At 34.4% G+C, this 15,980-nt stretch overlaps 1 protein-coding gene across 1 annotated transcript in view; it reads left to right on the forward strand.

The window, feature by feature from the left end:
• The window catches only part of ARHGAP5 (Rho GTPase activating protein 5), a 37,623-nt gene extending 22,596 nt beyond the window's left edge, over positions 1-15,027 (forward strand). The window contains 4 exon segments of the mRNA XM_009886944.1: positions 6,185-6,262; positions 7,678-7,809; positions 9,568-9,673; positions 12,566-15,027. Of these exon segments, the coding sequence (XP_009885246.1) occupies positions 6,185-6,262; positions 7,678-7,809; positions 9,568-9,673; positions 12,566-12,896 (647 nt within the window). The 3' untranslated portion in view covers positions 12,897-15,027.
• The last annotated feature ends 953 nt before the right edge of the window (positions 15,028-15,980 follow it).

The following is a 15,980-nucleotide window of genomic DNA, read 5'->3' on the forward strand; positions in this document are numbered from 1 at the left end:
TGCTTGTCAGATATCTTTGAATCAGTGCGGTTCACTGTCTTGGAAAGCTACATCAGCAAAAATAGACAAGGTCCTGCCGTTAAGTATTACAGCTGGTAAGTTGTATGTTTAACAAAAAAATGCATAGGCCATGATTCGGTTACTCTTGATTCTGGGTAGATACAGTAACAGTAGAGTTAAATAGCCCTACAATATGTTTTGTGCCCTCATCAAGTTTGTGAGTGATCCTAGAGTGGGTGGTGTTGTTAATATATTCAAGGTCATGGCTTCTGTTCAGTGGAATGTAGACAAGCTGGAGGAATGGAACAACAGGAACCTGATGGAATTCAGCGAGGACAAACACCAGGTCCTGCAACTAGATTTGCAAGGACTAAAGCCCTGCAGTGGTACACGCTGAGGACTTGACTGGCTGCATAGCAATGCTGCTGAAAAGGATCTGGGGGTTGTGGTGGAGTATAGGCTAAGCATGAATCGGTAGTGCATCCTGCTAACACTGCCTTCTGTATTGGACTGTCCCAACAAAAGGGTAGGCACAACAGCAACAGAAATGATTGTTCAGCACTTGTTAGACCTCATCTGAAATACTACAAGAAAGGTGTTGACAAACTTGACTGAGTCCAGCAGAAGAGGGTCAAGGGCTGGAGCTCCTGATGTGTGGTTTTGTTCAGCTTGGAGAGGGAAAGGCTGAGGAGATACCCAAAAGTGGCTTCCCATACCTATGAGGAGGCTACCGAGAAGGTGCCGCCAGGCTAAAGTACTGAAGTACACAGCAGGAGGATTAGAGACAACGATCAGTAAAATGTGAGGTTCCAACTAGAAAGAAAGGAAAAACTCTTGCTCTGAGGATCATTTAAGCAGTGGTTCGGGTTACCCAAAGAGATTGTGGGCTCTCTATCCTTGGAGATATTCAAGATCAGATTTAGATAAGTAACCCAATCTGAATTCAGCGTTGACCTTTGTTTGAGCAGGAGCTTGGACTAGATGACCTCCTGAGGATCCCTTCAGTTCAAAACTGGCATAGAGTAGATTTCAGTAGTTAGGAAACTGTGCACCAGTTTGTGTTTTGCAACTTTGGAATTAATCAACAGGGAGGAAACCCTGCCCAAACTCAAGAGGAGGGGAAAACAGGCATCAGTTGTTTCTCCTAATGGAAAAATGACTACCAGACGGATGGAGGAGGAGCAGCACATGCGTTAATTTATTAGTGTGTGAGAATCCCTGAAAACTGTAAACAAATATGCTTTGAAATATTCATAAACACATGTTGTTCACTTGAGCTGTATTGCTAATTAAGGTATCTCTTCAAAGGAAACATCATGGGAATTATGTAAAGAATTCCTAAACAATTCAGTTAGGCCCAAGATATTGATATCTTTTGCAGAGTACTTATGGTACTTATGCTGCTCCTCTTATTCCCCTAGCTTTCTCCAGGCCCAAAGTGACCAAACAGCTAATATCTCTGGAAAACTAGAGTATCTTCAGATGTCATCCATTTTTAATGAAGTAAAGAATGCACCTACTTTTTCCTAGGCATGTTTGTCATGTCATATTAATTGAAGTACTTTATTCTTTTTTTGAAATGAACAGGCCGTGAAGTATGTGATTGAGTGACACTTCATAAAATGATTGAGAGCTTGTTTAATAATTGGTTAATGTAAATTGTAGAAATGTTAATTCAGCATCGATGAGAGCTTCCTATTTTTTGAGTCTTTCTAAAAGTACTGCTTATTTTCTTAACACAACTTTTTGTTGAACATTTCAATATTCTATATATTATTCTATTACAAGAAGCAGTAAGACACTTATTTTTGGTTCTGGTTTTCAGTGCGTGAATTGAATATCATGGATCTTTAAATGCCGGTGTTAATATGCACAGATAAGAGCGCATTACATGTAGAATTTTACATATATTTTATATAAGTAAATTTAGTGCTAGACTCTTACTTGAAAAGAGTTTGGATTCTTTGCTCTGTAATTACACATATTCTAGGTGTACGTAGAAATTACCTTTCTGGATCAGTAAGGTGGCAATTCCTTTAGTCTTGTGTAGTCTGGGTAGCATAGGGGTTGAGAAGTAGTACACTGGGTCAATCTGTGGAATAAAATTATGGAATAGTATAGATCACAAATTTACAAAGGTAAGTGTGGGAATGATAGTCTCAGCTATTGTCGTGGAGAATGATTCCTGAAAAGTTCAATTGGGGACTGTACAGGGAGGAATTAAACTGGGGAGAGACAGAGTTGCTGTGATTAGGTGACACATTCAGAAATGTACAGAGCACAGTGATAGTGGAACCTGGCTATAGATGTCAAGTCGGCAGATACGGTGTGACTTTTCAGCAGGCTAAATACCAGTATAGCTGTTGTCACTTGGGAAAAAGCTTTAAAATCATCTTGAGACAGCTGTGTGAAAACTTCGACTCTCGGTACTTGCTATCAAGCTAGTAAAAAAAGAATTATGAGAGTGAGTGATACGGGGAAAAATCATGCTATTATGTAATTCCATGGTATGGACAAAGTTTCGATACTGGTTACAATTCTGGTCAGTCTGTCTTAGAGTAGAAAAGAATTGGAAAAGATACTGCATGTGACAATAATAGTGTCTCTTGGATGAAGAGGGACTGAATTACAGAATCGCAGAACGGTCAGGGTTGGAAGGGACCTCTGAAGATCATCTAGTCCAACTCCCCTGCCAGAGCAGGGTCACCTGCTAATTGATTAGCTTAGAAAATTTCTGAGGAAGGGAAATGATATAAACTTTAAAAACTGGTGCTGTGAAAGAGTAGAGAAGTTACTGCTTCTTGTTAATCAAGAAAAAAAGATTTCATGAAAACTTCAGGTACTGAGCATAAACCCAGTGTGCTTTCATGATGTACATTCCTGAATTACAAAACTGCATGTGCCATGGGTTGTTGTGAGGACGAGTAAATGACTTCAAGGGGTTTGGACGAATTAGTGGAGGATAAATTCCCAAGCCGCTATTACAACACCTTATGCAAAAGCCTATGTAAGCCACTATCTGCAGGAAGCTGGGAGGATATACTACAGAAAAATTGCTGGTTTTTTTTTTTTAGTCTTTTCTTACTACTCTCTCCTCAAGCATACACTATTTACTGGTGTGGAAACTGGATATTGTACCAGGTAGACTTTGATCTGCCCTTGTGCTGAAGTTAGTATGTTCTATGGAGGAAGCAAGAGTTGTGAAATATGTCGGTGCCTAAGAATGGAAGAGTCCTAAAAACTAAGTACTAAGTATGTATATAGGTGTGGATCCACCTTGCTTGTTTTCTTTGAAATGCTTTGAACCCCATGTGAAATTTCAGTAGATGGGGTGGAACCCTGATCACAACCAGCAGCACAAAAGAAGGCACAAGAACAGAATTTTATTAGGCACTAGAAGGTACTTGGAGAAAGGAATAGTCTACACAAAGATGAGCTCTGTTTTGAGGTAAATACAGGCTATTGTGACTTGAAATAAGGAGGATCTAATTCTTTAAACCTAAAGGTGTAGTAAAGGTAGCAGGACAGAGAAACAAATAAATTAGATGATTCTGATGTATGATATCACAACAGCCATTGTGTCCAGTAAGGATAACTTGAAAATTACAGCTGGACCAGAAAGGAAGCAGGATAAGAACATAGACAAGAATTCTGAAAAAATCAATGGGCTTGCAGATGAAGGAAGTGAATTTTTAAAAAGCTGTCAAGAAAAAACGTCATGTGCTCTCACTCTCTTAATATTCATATATATTATGTATACTCTAGAAGTTTAAAAGCTAAAGCTAGTGAACTAGAGCGTCTTATACTTGATGAAGACCTTGATGTAACAGGCATTGCAGAGACCTGGTTGGATAATAAAAAACAACAGAGAGAGTTGAAGCATTACTTAAAAATTATACTTTCAGACTTCTAGCGGTGTGTATGCACACAAACAGATTAAACTTGTCTCCTTGTGTGCCTTTGAGAAACAGTATAATGACAGTTGACCAACCATTTCATGAAGTGTTACTTTCCAGAATATACAAGCAAGAATAATTATTTTTGCTTGAGGAATTTAAAAGACAAATTTGGTTAGTTTAATCCAGATTTGCAGCACTGAGATATTTTTGAAAGATGCCTAAATTCAGTTGGCATCTCCTAGTTTAACCTGAAAATTTTCTGTAGGTAAATTGTCTTTCTATGTTTCTCAGAGCTGTATTGGTCTGAGCAAAGAGGTTTCTGCTACATGATTAAATAGAAAAAAAAAAAACCAAAACCAAACACCCAGATACTGCAATATAGCATGTCTGTCTGCAGAGCAGTCCTGTTCAGGTATTCAAGGTTTAAACACTCCTACTATACAGTGACTGGATCAGACTTCACAGAACATGCTATTGCAGCATATTCAATTCCTTTTGTGCAGAAAGAAATTGAGTATTAGTTGGGTAAAACATGGAATACCCTGGGGCTGTAGGGTCTCCAACTGAGAATTCTCCCATACTAAACAAAGGGAATTGTGATCCTAGCTTGTTCTTATCTAGCAGTGATTTTTTTTTTTGTATTTCTTTATTTACAACTTCTGGAAGAGGAATGCAAAGTATTTCTGTCTGTAATAATGTGTAGCACATTTGGGGCATTCTTCTTAAGACAAGCCTTTCCAGCTGTGGAAACCATTGAATCATTGAAACAATTTTTTTCCCTGCGCCACCGAATTCTACCTTCTGGTGCTTTTTGAGAGCGTCAGTGAATGAGGCTCAGTTTTTTGGAAGGACTGTTTAGGTATATATTTACAAAAGAAAACTCTTGGGTATGGATTTGGTAGGTATAAAAGTCTATTGAAGAAAAGCTTACTAAAATAGCCATGATGCAGCCAGTAAAGAGACATGTGAATTGTCGAGGCATTAAGAAGGAAGAATTGAGTTTAAAAAGTTGATATCAAATTAATTGGTATAAATTTCCCAGCAGTATGAAGCAGTTAAGTGCTTTCAGTACTTTGAGCATTGTAACAGGATTCCTAGTGTTTCTTGGTAACTTAAAAGGCACACTTGGTGACTGTGGTATGACAGAGGAGTTATATATTGATCTGACAATCTAAAATGCATTCAGTTACTGGGCTGTGGTGGTAAAAAGCCAATAAATTTCATAAGGCTCTAAAACTTGTGAATTTTTAAATAGAACCATGGACTGTTATGGAGGTCTAGCATATAGATAATTTTGCACCCATAAAGGTAACTTGGAGAATTATGGAACTGTAAACTGCTTGTGTTCCGTAATGGGTTCTAAATTAACAAAGAAAAAGATCTGTGGTAATGCTGTGATTAGCAGGATGGATGCTTTCATTTAGTGAGTAGCTATGGGCAAAAAAGATAGCAATGTGATAAGAAGCATAATCCTTGGAGTGGAGTGAGCAAGTGTGTGTGTATGTGCATAATAAAGGTGTATTTTTTTAATGTTTATCTAGAATGTCTGCTGTAATATGGCAACTCTATAACGCATAGTAAAACAGAGTAATAATGCGAAACCTGGAGAACCTCTGTGTCCTAACACCTCCTTTTCCCCTCTTCCCCCACCCCTTAAAGACAGACTTGTAAATGACGTGATAATTTACCTTAGAAAAGAAGTGGGGAGAAATGGATGCAAAGTTTATTAAATACAAATAGTAAAAGGGAGTGTGTTACACCATGAAATTAAAAAAAATAAAAATCAGGAAACAATTACAAATGCTTGCTTTTTCTGCAGAGTATTTTTAGTCTTTTATTGCTTACCATAGTAAGTTGTTAAACCAAAATTGTGAAGACAGTGTTTAAAAACATAAATTCTGTGGGTACCAAACCCCAGAATTGAGACTTCTGTTGATCAAAAAAAAAAAAAAAAAAGATGCAAACAACAACAGTTTAGTAGAGATCAGGAAGAAAATAATTTTGGGTAAATTATTCCACAAATGCTTGCAGTCAGTCAGGTTCTTGATATCCTACAGCGTGGTTTCCTCTGATTCATATTAAATGTAATACTGGACTCAATAGACAACTGGTATTTTGTGTTTTGATAGTCCTGTGTGATTATAATGGTTAACATTTTACTTTTTAGGCACTTAAGATTTGTATTCCTGCTTTTGTTTTCTGAATTAGTAATTACGACTGGCTGTGTTTTGCTCTCTAGTATATAAACTTGTTTTTGAATATTTTTTTTTTCCTCCCCTTCTAAGGATTATGTACTGAAGGCCTGTACCGTGTTAGTGGGAATAAAACAGATCAAGACAACATTCAGAAACAGTTTGATCAAGGTAACAGCAGATGTTATTATTTATACCAAAACAGAACTTGAATTCTCTATGGATATATCACGGTGTAATATAAAAAGATTGCACTTTCAAACTGACTCCCATAGCACTGAGTACTTAATGTTTTGGTAGGTTGTATTGGTGTAGTCCAGGCTATTACCAGTCAAGCTGTGGATAAACAAAAGGTGGGATAGAATCTTATTACAGCTGTCTTTAAGTGCTGTTAAATATTTTCTAGGTGGTATTCTAGTATTTAAAAGAGCTTAAATGCAGTCCTAGCTGCTCCTTGTGTTAAGAGTTCAGCAGTCCTAGGCATTAAGGTGTTCGCTTCCTCCTCTTATCCCCCCCAAATATAGTACTACTTCATATTTATTTTATTGAAAGGTGTCTTGAATAATATAGGTTAACAATTAAATCTTGATAATAAATTTCTAACACAACCTTTCTCATGCTAGAAAATACTGGATTATGATTGGTAGATCATGCTGTTCACTTTGATGCATTAAAAGACAGGGTCAGCATTATTTTTTCTGCCTGTTTTCTCATTTAATTTATGATCTCAGTTGATATTTCAAAATGAAGACACTTCTTAAAAGTGTTTTGGATATTAATCATGAAGTTGGGCTTCTGAAAAATAGTGAAATTGCTCCTAGATGACAAGGAATATGAATGTACTAGTTTTCTGTGCCTCACTATGCTGTTTCAGATAATCTGATTATAATGCTAGATTTTCTTCGGTCGACTCATTAAAAGATATTCCAGTTTCAGGTGTAGTGGACTTCTGAAAAGTGACCTTTGCATTTTCAGGATTTCAGTTTTTAAAGGTTTGAAGTTCTGCAGCTTACAGTGCTTTCACTTCTAGCCTTGGTTTAAAACTTATGTAGCATGAATTTATTACTATACATTTCAATGAAAAAAAAAAAGTCTGTACACATAAATCTAGCAGTAGATTATGTGGCCACGTGCAGCCACTGGTATATTTTGTTGTCCTTTTTAAAAAGGCTTCATGTGGTCACAGGAACACGGTCACATGAATCGTGCAAATTGATGTGCTCTGTACCAATTTTAAACAAAATTTTGGGAAATAGAATTTAAAACTTATTATTAGGCAAAATCGATTAATCAGAAGCCAGTCAATGGCAAATAGAAAAGCACTTAAGTCTGTATGGAGAATTAGACCACTTTATTTTTCTAATCATCTGTTTTCTTATACTGTCAGATTTTCTTATATTTGATTTCATGTGGGTCCAAGTGATAGCAGCTTGTCCATAGGTTCACCTTTTCATATATTTTTTTAACAAATGTTTGGCAACATTTTCATTTTCAGTGTTTTGAATAAATTCTTGTTTTCCTAAAATACTGTGAGGGACGATAGCTATACGTTTTACTTACACTGCTGTTTAATTTTTGTTTTACAGATCATAATATCAGTCTAGAGTCTATGGGAGTAACTGTAAATGCAGTGGCTGGGGCTCTTAAAGCTTTTTTTGCAGATCTGCCAGATCCATTAATTCCTTACTCTTTGCATCAAGAGTTGTTAGAAACATCGAGTAAGTAATAAACAATCTTGTCTTGATCTAATTATGTTATATTGATTGCCCTTATTGCAATTTTTACTTCATTGTAAGTTGAAAGGACTAGCTGCACTGAAATATTTTTTAAATTGCTTGCACATGTGCATTTTTTATAGTCTTTAAAATTAACAGAACTATATGATGAAATAAATGTAATTTTTTTTTTCTAAATAAGTTGTGGCTTATTATTTCCCCTTTTCCTAGAAAATTTAATTGGAGAAATTGACCTTTTTTTTCCCCCCGCTCTATATTAGTGCTGCATATGATGAAAGCACTTGGAACTGTATTGCAGTTGTTAACAGGGGGAAAAAACCCTTGAATTCATGAAGTCTTACATTCAAAGTAGGCTTTAGAAATCAGACACATCTAGGAATATTATGGTAATTATCCTTTAGATTTTTTTCAAATTCTTTTTGAACTCCTTATAAGATGAAATGCTTAATTTTGTTTGCCTTACAAACATTTTTCAGACACTTCTAAGTGAAATGACTGAATTGTTCCCCCCCCTTTTTTTTTAAAGAATGTCTCTCTTGTATTGGCAACAAACTGTTTCAGAAAAACTGCTGCACATTTTTGCAGGATGCAACTGTGACATACTGTTTTCTTAATACTTTTGTGTTCAAAATGTGAAAATACTAGTGTATACCTGAGGCTTGGGCCTGTACTCGGTTAATATATAGTCCATCAGAAATTTTGTATTTTTGGATGATATCTGTAGATACCTATTTGTGGTATTTCTGCTGTACTTTTTGGGCAAATTGCTTGTTTCGTGCAATTAGTTAAGTTTTATTTTTCTTAAAGATGTATCAGTTAAATTTCAGTCAAAACATGCAATAGCTTAGAATATAAGTAGACTTACTGTTTTAAAATGTCATTAATACTGCTGTAAATTTGGGGGGGGATATATTAGAGCATATTTAACATTATTTATACAGTACTAGGGTACATCAAATTTCTTTTTAGCAATGCAGTCAAGTAATAGTGGTGAGCTTGTATTCCTTTTTATTATATGATTCATCATGGAATAAAAGTATATTCTGCAGAATGCATGGTTCTACCATACCTTGGTGGTATTCTCCACAAGTGTTTTAGCAGCAGCATTAGTTGTTGTTGGTTTGGTTTTTTTTAAATAATTTGTTAATTTTATTCCATAGTCCTTTCTTACATGTTGCTTATTTCCTCTTTGAAGCATAAATAATGTCCCTTGGGCCTGTGAAAATCCCCGTTCTCCTTTAAACAGTATATTTAAAATAGCTGTGCCAGGCTCATTCATAATTTTTTTTTTTATTATCTGAATAACTGATAAGCTTAAGGTATTCTAAGTTCATGTGAAGGTCTTCCTTTCCTGCAATCTTTATGAAACTTCAGTCCAAATAAATCTAATGGATATATCTAAGCGTTAACATTTTGCAAGTAGAGGAAAATCTAACAAGAAACGTTACGTTGTTAGTTATCATTTTACAAGCCAACAATGAACTAATCAACTGATTCTTTGCTGTTAAATGCAGATAAATAATTCTGCTTTAATACAGAAAAGCATTCTTCTGTTTAGATAGTTACCTCTGTCATAAAAAAAGTTATTCTATGCAATAGTATATGCAGTTAGAAACTTTATCAAATATTTTCTCACTTGATATTTCTCTGTGGGATCTTATCTATACCATTATACTAGGAAAAAGACTTTATTCAGTATGTCTTTCTAGATGTGTCAGAAAATGTCACTTATTTCTATAGAAATCATGGATAAGACAGAACGGCTACACGAGTTAAAAGAAATTGTGAAGAAATTCCACCCAGTGAACTATGATGTCTTCAGATATGTGATAACGCATCTAAACAGGTTTAGTATTTTTCTACTAAAACTTTGTTTAAATTGTAACTACTGCAAAAAAAGATTTTGTTAGTAACAATGAATTGACTACTAGAATTGAAAATGTCATGCTACATTGCTCATCTGTTAGTATAAATGTAAAATATAAAACTAGGAGTTAGAGGTTGATTTCAAAAGGTTTGTATATTCTGTTCTCAGATTTTCTTGACATATAATATTATATAGTATTTTTGATATTGGTTGTGGTTTGTGTTTGTTCTTTGATAATGATTCCCTTTATACATAAGGGCTAAGATGGCATAACATGCTTCTTAAGTCTGGGAAAACATAGCTGTACAGCTTTTAAAGTCTGATCATAGGAGGGGGTTTACAGCCTGGAGTTTGCAGTGAAGGAAGGTGGCAGGACCAAAAGAAACAGACTCTTCATTTTGAGTGAACATAAAAGAAGGTGAATAGACATTTGCTAAGCACTTATAAAAAGATTGTGAAGTGGTTTGGGAAAGTTTGGTAGGCGATGGCATACAGGTTGGTAGGATTTTGTTTACCCTTAGAGAGGACAGAGGGAAAGTGTAAACACAGGAGAGGATAAAGTTGATTGTTCATTATGTTTTATCTAATTGTGAGCTACAACCGGAAGGAGGTGCAATGCTCTTTTTTTCTCACCTTTAGCCATAGGTTCCCACTGTTTCATTATGCAGCTGCAGCATATTCTAAAGGAAAACAGAAATAGGGGAAATCTAAATTTCTGTAGAATACACTAGCTGATCTCAAATATCCTGTGGCCACCCTGTGGTCTGATGCCAGAAAGTTGGCGGAGAGGGAGAAGGAAGAGGGGAAGAATGAAACTTCACTTGTTGTCCTCAGCAGCAGCAGACTACAACTAGATCAGATTAGATTTAAGAAACAATATGAGAGGGATAGCAAGCAGTGAACTCGTGTCGAGGGGGAACAAAAGGTGCACGAGAAGACCAAACACAAAATCAAATCCTCGAGATGCTTAACGATGTTGGAGGGTATACGTTTTAGCCTATGCAACTGAAGAAGCCCCTTGAAAGATTTTTAAAATCAGAGAAAAAATGACACTAAAAAAGCAGTCTGCAAAATAGGTGATCTGGCTTTTATTTCAGTTTTATTACATAGCAGGTGCTATTTTTTCCCCAGTTTTATAACTTACCTTCTTGTAGTCTGTTTTCTAATGAAACACCATTATAGAATTTGAAATCCCTTTTGGTCTTTTTCATTGTACTCATTTTAGGGAAAAGGTACAGGCAGTTCTGATTCAAAACTCTGACAGATTCATTGTCCCATCACAATGTCTTACATTTAAATTTTATTTAATTCTTGGTAAGTCTCATTTATTGTTCTATCTAGATTATAGTCTAGGAGGAATTTATACACAGAAGAATTCAGTATAGGAAGAAAACTCTTTAATAAAAATGCTAAGCAAAATGTAAGCTTACATTTATATTTTTGGGTTCTTTAATCCTTAAATGAAGCTAAAATGTAATTCTTTTAGGAAAGAGATTATGAATATTACAGTCACTCAGAAATAGTATCCAAATATCCTTGGGACCAACCTTATTCAAAACAGATTGAGAGGCAATATTTGTGTACCCTCACACTATTTGGAATAAGTAATGCGCATGCTAAAATGGAAGTCTACACTTTATAGTTACCACCATGCATGCATTGTAAATGAGTGAAAATATTTTCTTATAGCATTAATTCTAGTGTTTACTATGGTTTTCACAGCTTTTGAATCTATGGACTACAGCCAGCTGTCAGAAATTCTTGCAGTCTGCTCTTGTTAATCATCAAAATTGTAACTGACAAGTTGCCGAAGTTTTATTTTCTGTCTTATTTCTGCAGGACAACTGTAGCTCAGTTACCTTTGTGCTGTCGACTGTAATATAGAAATTGCGTGTTCCCAGCTGAAGTATTATCTCGGGTGTTTGTCAGATGTATTAACACAGTTTTTCATGTATCTCTTGCTAATTACTTCTAGATAAAATTGTGATGTTACTTTAGAATGCGGAGTATTTTTAGAAAACAAAATATCCTGGCTCTTTCTAGCCTATTACTATGAAAAGCAGTGTGTTTTTTCTGAGGAGGCATTTAATTGTCGATGATGAATCTAGTGACAGGACGGTTTGTTGGGTTTGGGGTTTTTTTTTTCTTTTAATAGTATCGTAATAATGAATTGAGATCATAAGTGAAGATCCTGTTTCAGCCCCTGCTTAAAAGCAGGAAAATTCAAGGAAGAGAAACGCAGTTGGAAACCTTTGCATTATACAAAATTAATATGTGCTGGTATTAGTGAAATATCCACTGATGATGTTCTTTACAGCTGGCCAATTCTGTTGCTGGCCAGTATGAAAAAACCTGCAGAGATGTGCTTTAGTCAACACTTGATTTTTTTGTTTGTTTGTTTGTTTGGTGTCTATTTTTAACATGTGATCTAATGTGATGTCTTTTTCTTTGACTGCCATAGATGTTAGTTAATATCTGACTGCCCTACATTAAGAAGCCATTTCTGCTGTTTTTCTTCCATACACTTTAGTTGATGAAATTTTAATTTTATGAAATCCTGTATCTGGTTGAGAAATTTAAAGTTTATTATTGCTACTTCAAAATGTTGGTGGAATGTTGAATTTCTTGATTAAGAGCTTAATCAGATTTATATTTGTTAGCTCTCCAAATCTGGAAGAGTCATGTTTTCTAAATTTTCTTCTGCATAATCGCTTAAAAACCCCAAGAACAATTGTTTTAGCAGATAACTGCAGGAAAGTAAGAAAAAACTTGTGATTGTTTAATAATAACACAGTTAGAGAGCTATGAAAATATTTGTAGTTGATTGCATACCAGTTTTATTTAATCCTGTGTATGTCGTTCTCATTTCAGGGTTAGTCAGCAATATAAAACCAACTTTATGACTGCTGATAACTTATCGATTTGTTTCTGGCCTACTTTGATGAGACCTGATTTTGAAAACAGAGAGTTTCTTTCTACCACCAAAATCCACCAGTCGGTTATAGAGACCTTCATTCAACAGTGTCAATTTTTCTTTTACAACGGAGAGATCGTAGAAGCACCTAACCCAGTGGCGTGTCAGCCACCGCCTTCCAACGCAGTGCAGATGGTGGAACCAATGGTACCTCTTCAGTTACCACCACCACTGCAGCCTCAGCTGATACAGTCACAATTACCAGCAGACCCTCTTGGTATTATATAAATAGAAGATGATTGCAGGCAGCCTGGCACTGGACAGTAAGGACAAGCGATAGACATGCATGTTTCAGGATACAGTAATGTACTTCATATTTATGAAAAATAATTCCCATCCAGCTGATTGGACATCTTTTTGTTATATCCCGTACTGTGTTCCTCATTTGTACACACTGCAGATAAAAACTGTGTGATAAGCATGACTGGAGAGGTTTAATTTTTAAAAGCAAAAATAGCTATAAAGTACAAAGCTGCTGCTGCATGATACCTTATTGCAATCACTATATCATTCCTGTGACGGTTTGTCACAATATATTGTGAATAAAATTTTTCTATAGAAATTTAATGATTAAAAAAATTACATTTATGAAACATTCAATGCTTACAGCCTGCTTTATGGCTGTTTTTGTTATTTAACATGCTATTTTTGGCAATTTTATTCACATTTGAGCATTCTGTGTAAACAACTAAAGCCCAGCTATAGTTTATTTTGTAATCTCCTGGCTACTTACGTGACGGTATGCTTAGGATGGTTTATGGAAGAATGCAAAATGCACTGTTGAGAATTTTACAATCCCTCACCATCCATCTTCACTTTTAAGTATACCTGTGGACAGTTTGTTAAGGGTGGGTGAACTTGCTTATTATTTCTTACAGCACAATACCAAGGACATGCTTGTTGTAAAAGTGAGTTTCAAATATTGTACAAAAATTTTGATGTTGCCTACTTATTTCTTTATGTTCCATTACTGAACTAAACATTTTGTAAAACTGTTAATTCTGTAAACAGCTGCATGTTTAAGAGATCATTGATGGTCTTGTAAACTTAATCTAATATATTTTAGATATTTTAATTTTTCCCACTTGGGAATACATGTAGTGTTTAGAAAATAGTTCATGACATTTTCATATAAGGTTATATAACTTTTCATACATAAACATGAATTTTGTTGTAGTAAAATTCTCTAAACCAAACAATGTTTTAATCTAGGACTTCAATTAATCTATTCTTTAAATCTATTTTTATGTGACCCTTTAAAGATATACAAAAATGCATTGCTAATACATAGCAATAAATACTTTGGGTACTGACAATTAACCTCTTTGGAGTGTGTATATATAAAAAAATCACATAAACTTGTATTCATATTTTTTTCCTGTGGTATGTTGTACTAAGAATTCAAATGACTGATTTTTTTTTTTTTTAATTTTTTTTTGCACCATATTTTTAAATTATCTCTTTTTTTTTCATTTATTTTCCTTTTACATTGGTACCAATTTTGCTGTAAAAGAATGCTGCTTAATTTAAACACATCTTTTGGTTAAATATTTTGTTAGTCATAAAAAATTTAGAAGGTTACAAATTGTAGCAAAGGGGAGACCATAGATAACACTACCTGTGAGACTTTTCATAGCAGCTTTTTTTTCTTTCATGCTCAAAATATACCTTTTTCTGCAAAGAAGAAAACGGTTTTGGCTCATTCAGCTGCTAGAATGTTTTGTGTAGTTAAAAAAAAAAAAAAAGCTTTATGATGGTCACTGTTGTAATCTTCACTTATAACAAGATTTAAGATCGTCTTGTATGTATTATAGTAAATAGATGATTTTGAGAATTAAGGCTTTTAAGAGTTTGATTTGCTCCATTTTCCCCAAATAAAATTGCCTTTCCCACTTATGTCCTAGGTATTGTACTTCTAATTATGACTTGGATTATCATTCTAGGTTACTATGATACCATAAACCCGGCTGCTGTTTGAAGTACATGTATATTATAAATGATCTTGATATTGTGTTATATTCTTGCAAGTAATTATCTTTTCTAAGAAAACATAAACAAAAAAGAAAAGTCAACCCTATTCCTATTGCAAAGCACACAGGAAATATTAGTACAATAAAGTCTGTCCTGTAAATTGTAGTATTCTTAACTTGTTCTACTTTACCTGTTGTCTATATAGCTTTTATTTATAGTTGTCAGTCTAATCTTGGCATGTTTAGCAAAGAAAATGAAACTTCAAGAGTTTTATAAACTATTTCTAGGTTGCTAAAGAATTTATTTTTCTACTGTATATGGTATAGACAAAGCATCACCTGTACAGGAAACAAGTCTATTTCTAATAGAAGTAAGCTTAAAAATAAATGCCAGTCATATCCATATTTAAAAGTTCTACCTATAAAGTATCTCTAGTCTTTATAATGTGAATTACATTTTAAACTTTCTACAAATTCCAAGTTGTTTGCCATAATATTCAACTAATTTTTGAATACTAATTTTTAGAATAATTTACATTCCATTTCATGACGAACTTTCACGTTGAACTTGTGTTCAGAAGTATTTGCAGTATCATTTATTTCTTGTGTAAGATGTTATGGCTAAATCATGTCATTATTTTCAAAAATCTTAAGACTTATATTTGGCCAAATATGAAAGCGTTAGTTACATTTACTGGACAAAACATAAAAAGAGGAATAATAAGAAAGCATGGCATGTGGCCCTTGATTGTCACATGGAAGAGTCCCTGCATACTGTTTGCATTATAGAAGTGTTATATGCAGGAACGTGGATATGTGTGTATGTGTAATATATACACTTAGGTATTTTTTTATGTGTTTGGGTATTTATGTACACAAGCACAAGTGCACAGACTTGCATGCACATACACCCACATAGTAAAGTTTTTAAAAGATACTAGGAAATTATACCATCGTTATTAAAGATTTATAATAGAGCTTTCTCTATTATTATTTTTATTAGTGCTATAAAATGAGGAAGCATGTCATTATATACGAATTCCTCATACCTTGGCTCATGTAGTCCCTTCTAGTTTTAATGAAAATCGAAACAATAATAACTATATTTTTTAATGTGAGCATTTTTACAGTAATATCTATCTTGATAAAGATACAAATGTATATTATTTTTGGTTGAGCATCTCAGTGACACTTTATGGCGTAGTTTGTCTTTTTTATGTAATATGGGTATAGGCATACTGCAGTGTATTGTCTTTCAATGTTTTAGCAATTTTAAAATCCCAGACCTGAGTTACAACATTGCCATTTTAAGTAATGCTTAACAGGTTATTTCAAAATTCCT

The sequence above is a fragment of the Charadrius vociferus genome, unplaced genomic scaffold, assembly GCF_000708025.1.
Source record: "Charadrius vociferus isolate BGI_N301 unplaced genomic scaffold, ASM70802v2 scaffold14, whole genome shotgun sequence".
In the NCBI taxonomy this organism is placed as follows: Eukaryota; Metazoa; Chordata; class Aves; order Charadriiformes; family Charadriidae; genus Charadrius; species Charadrius vociferus.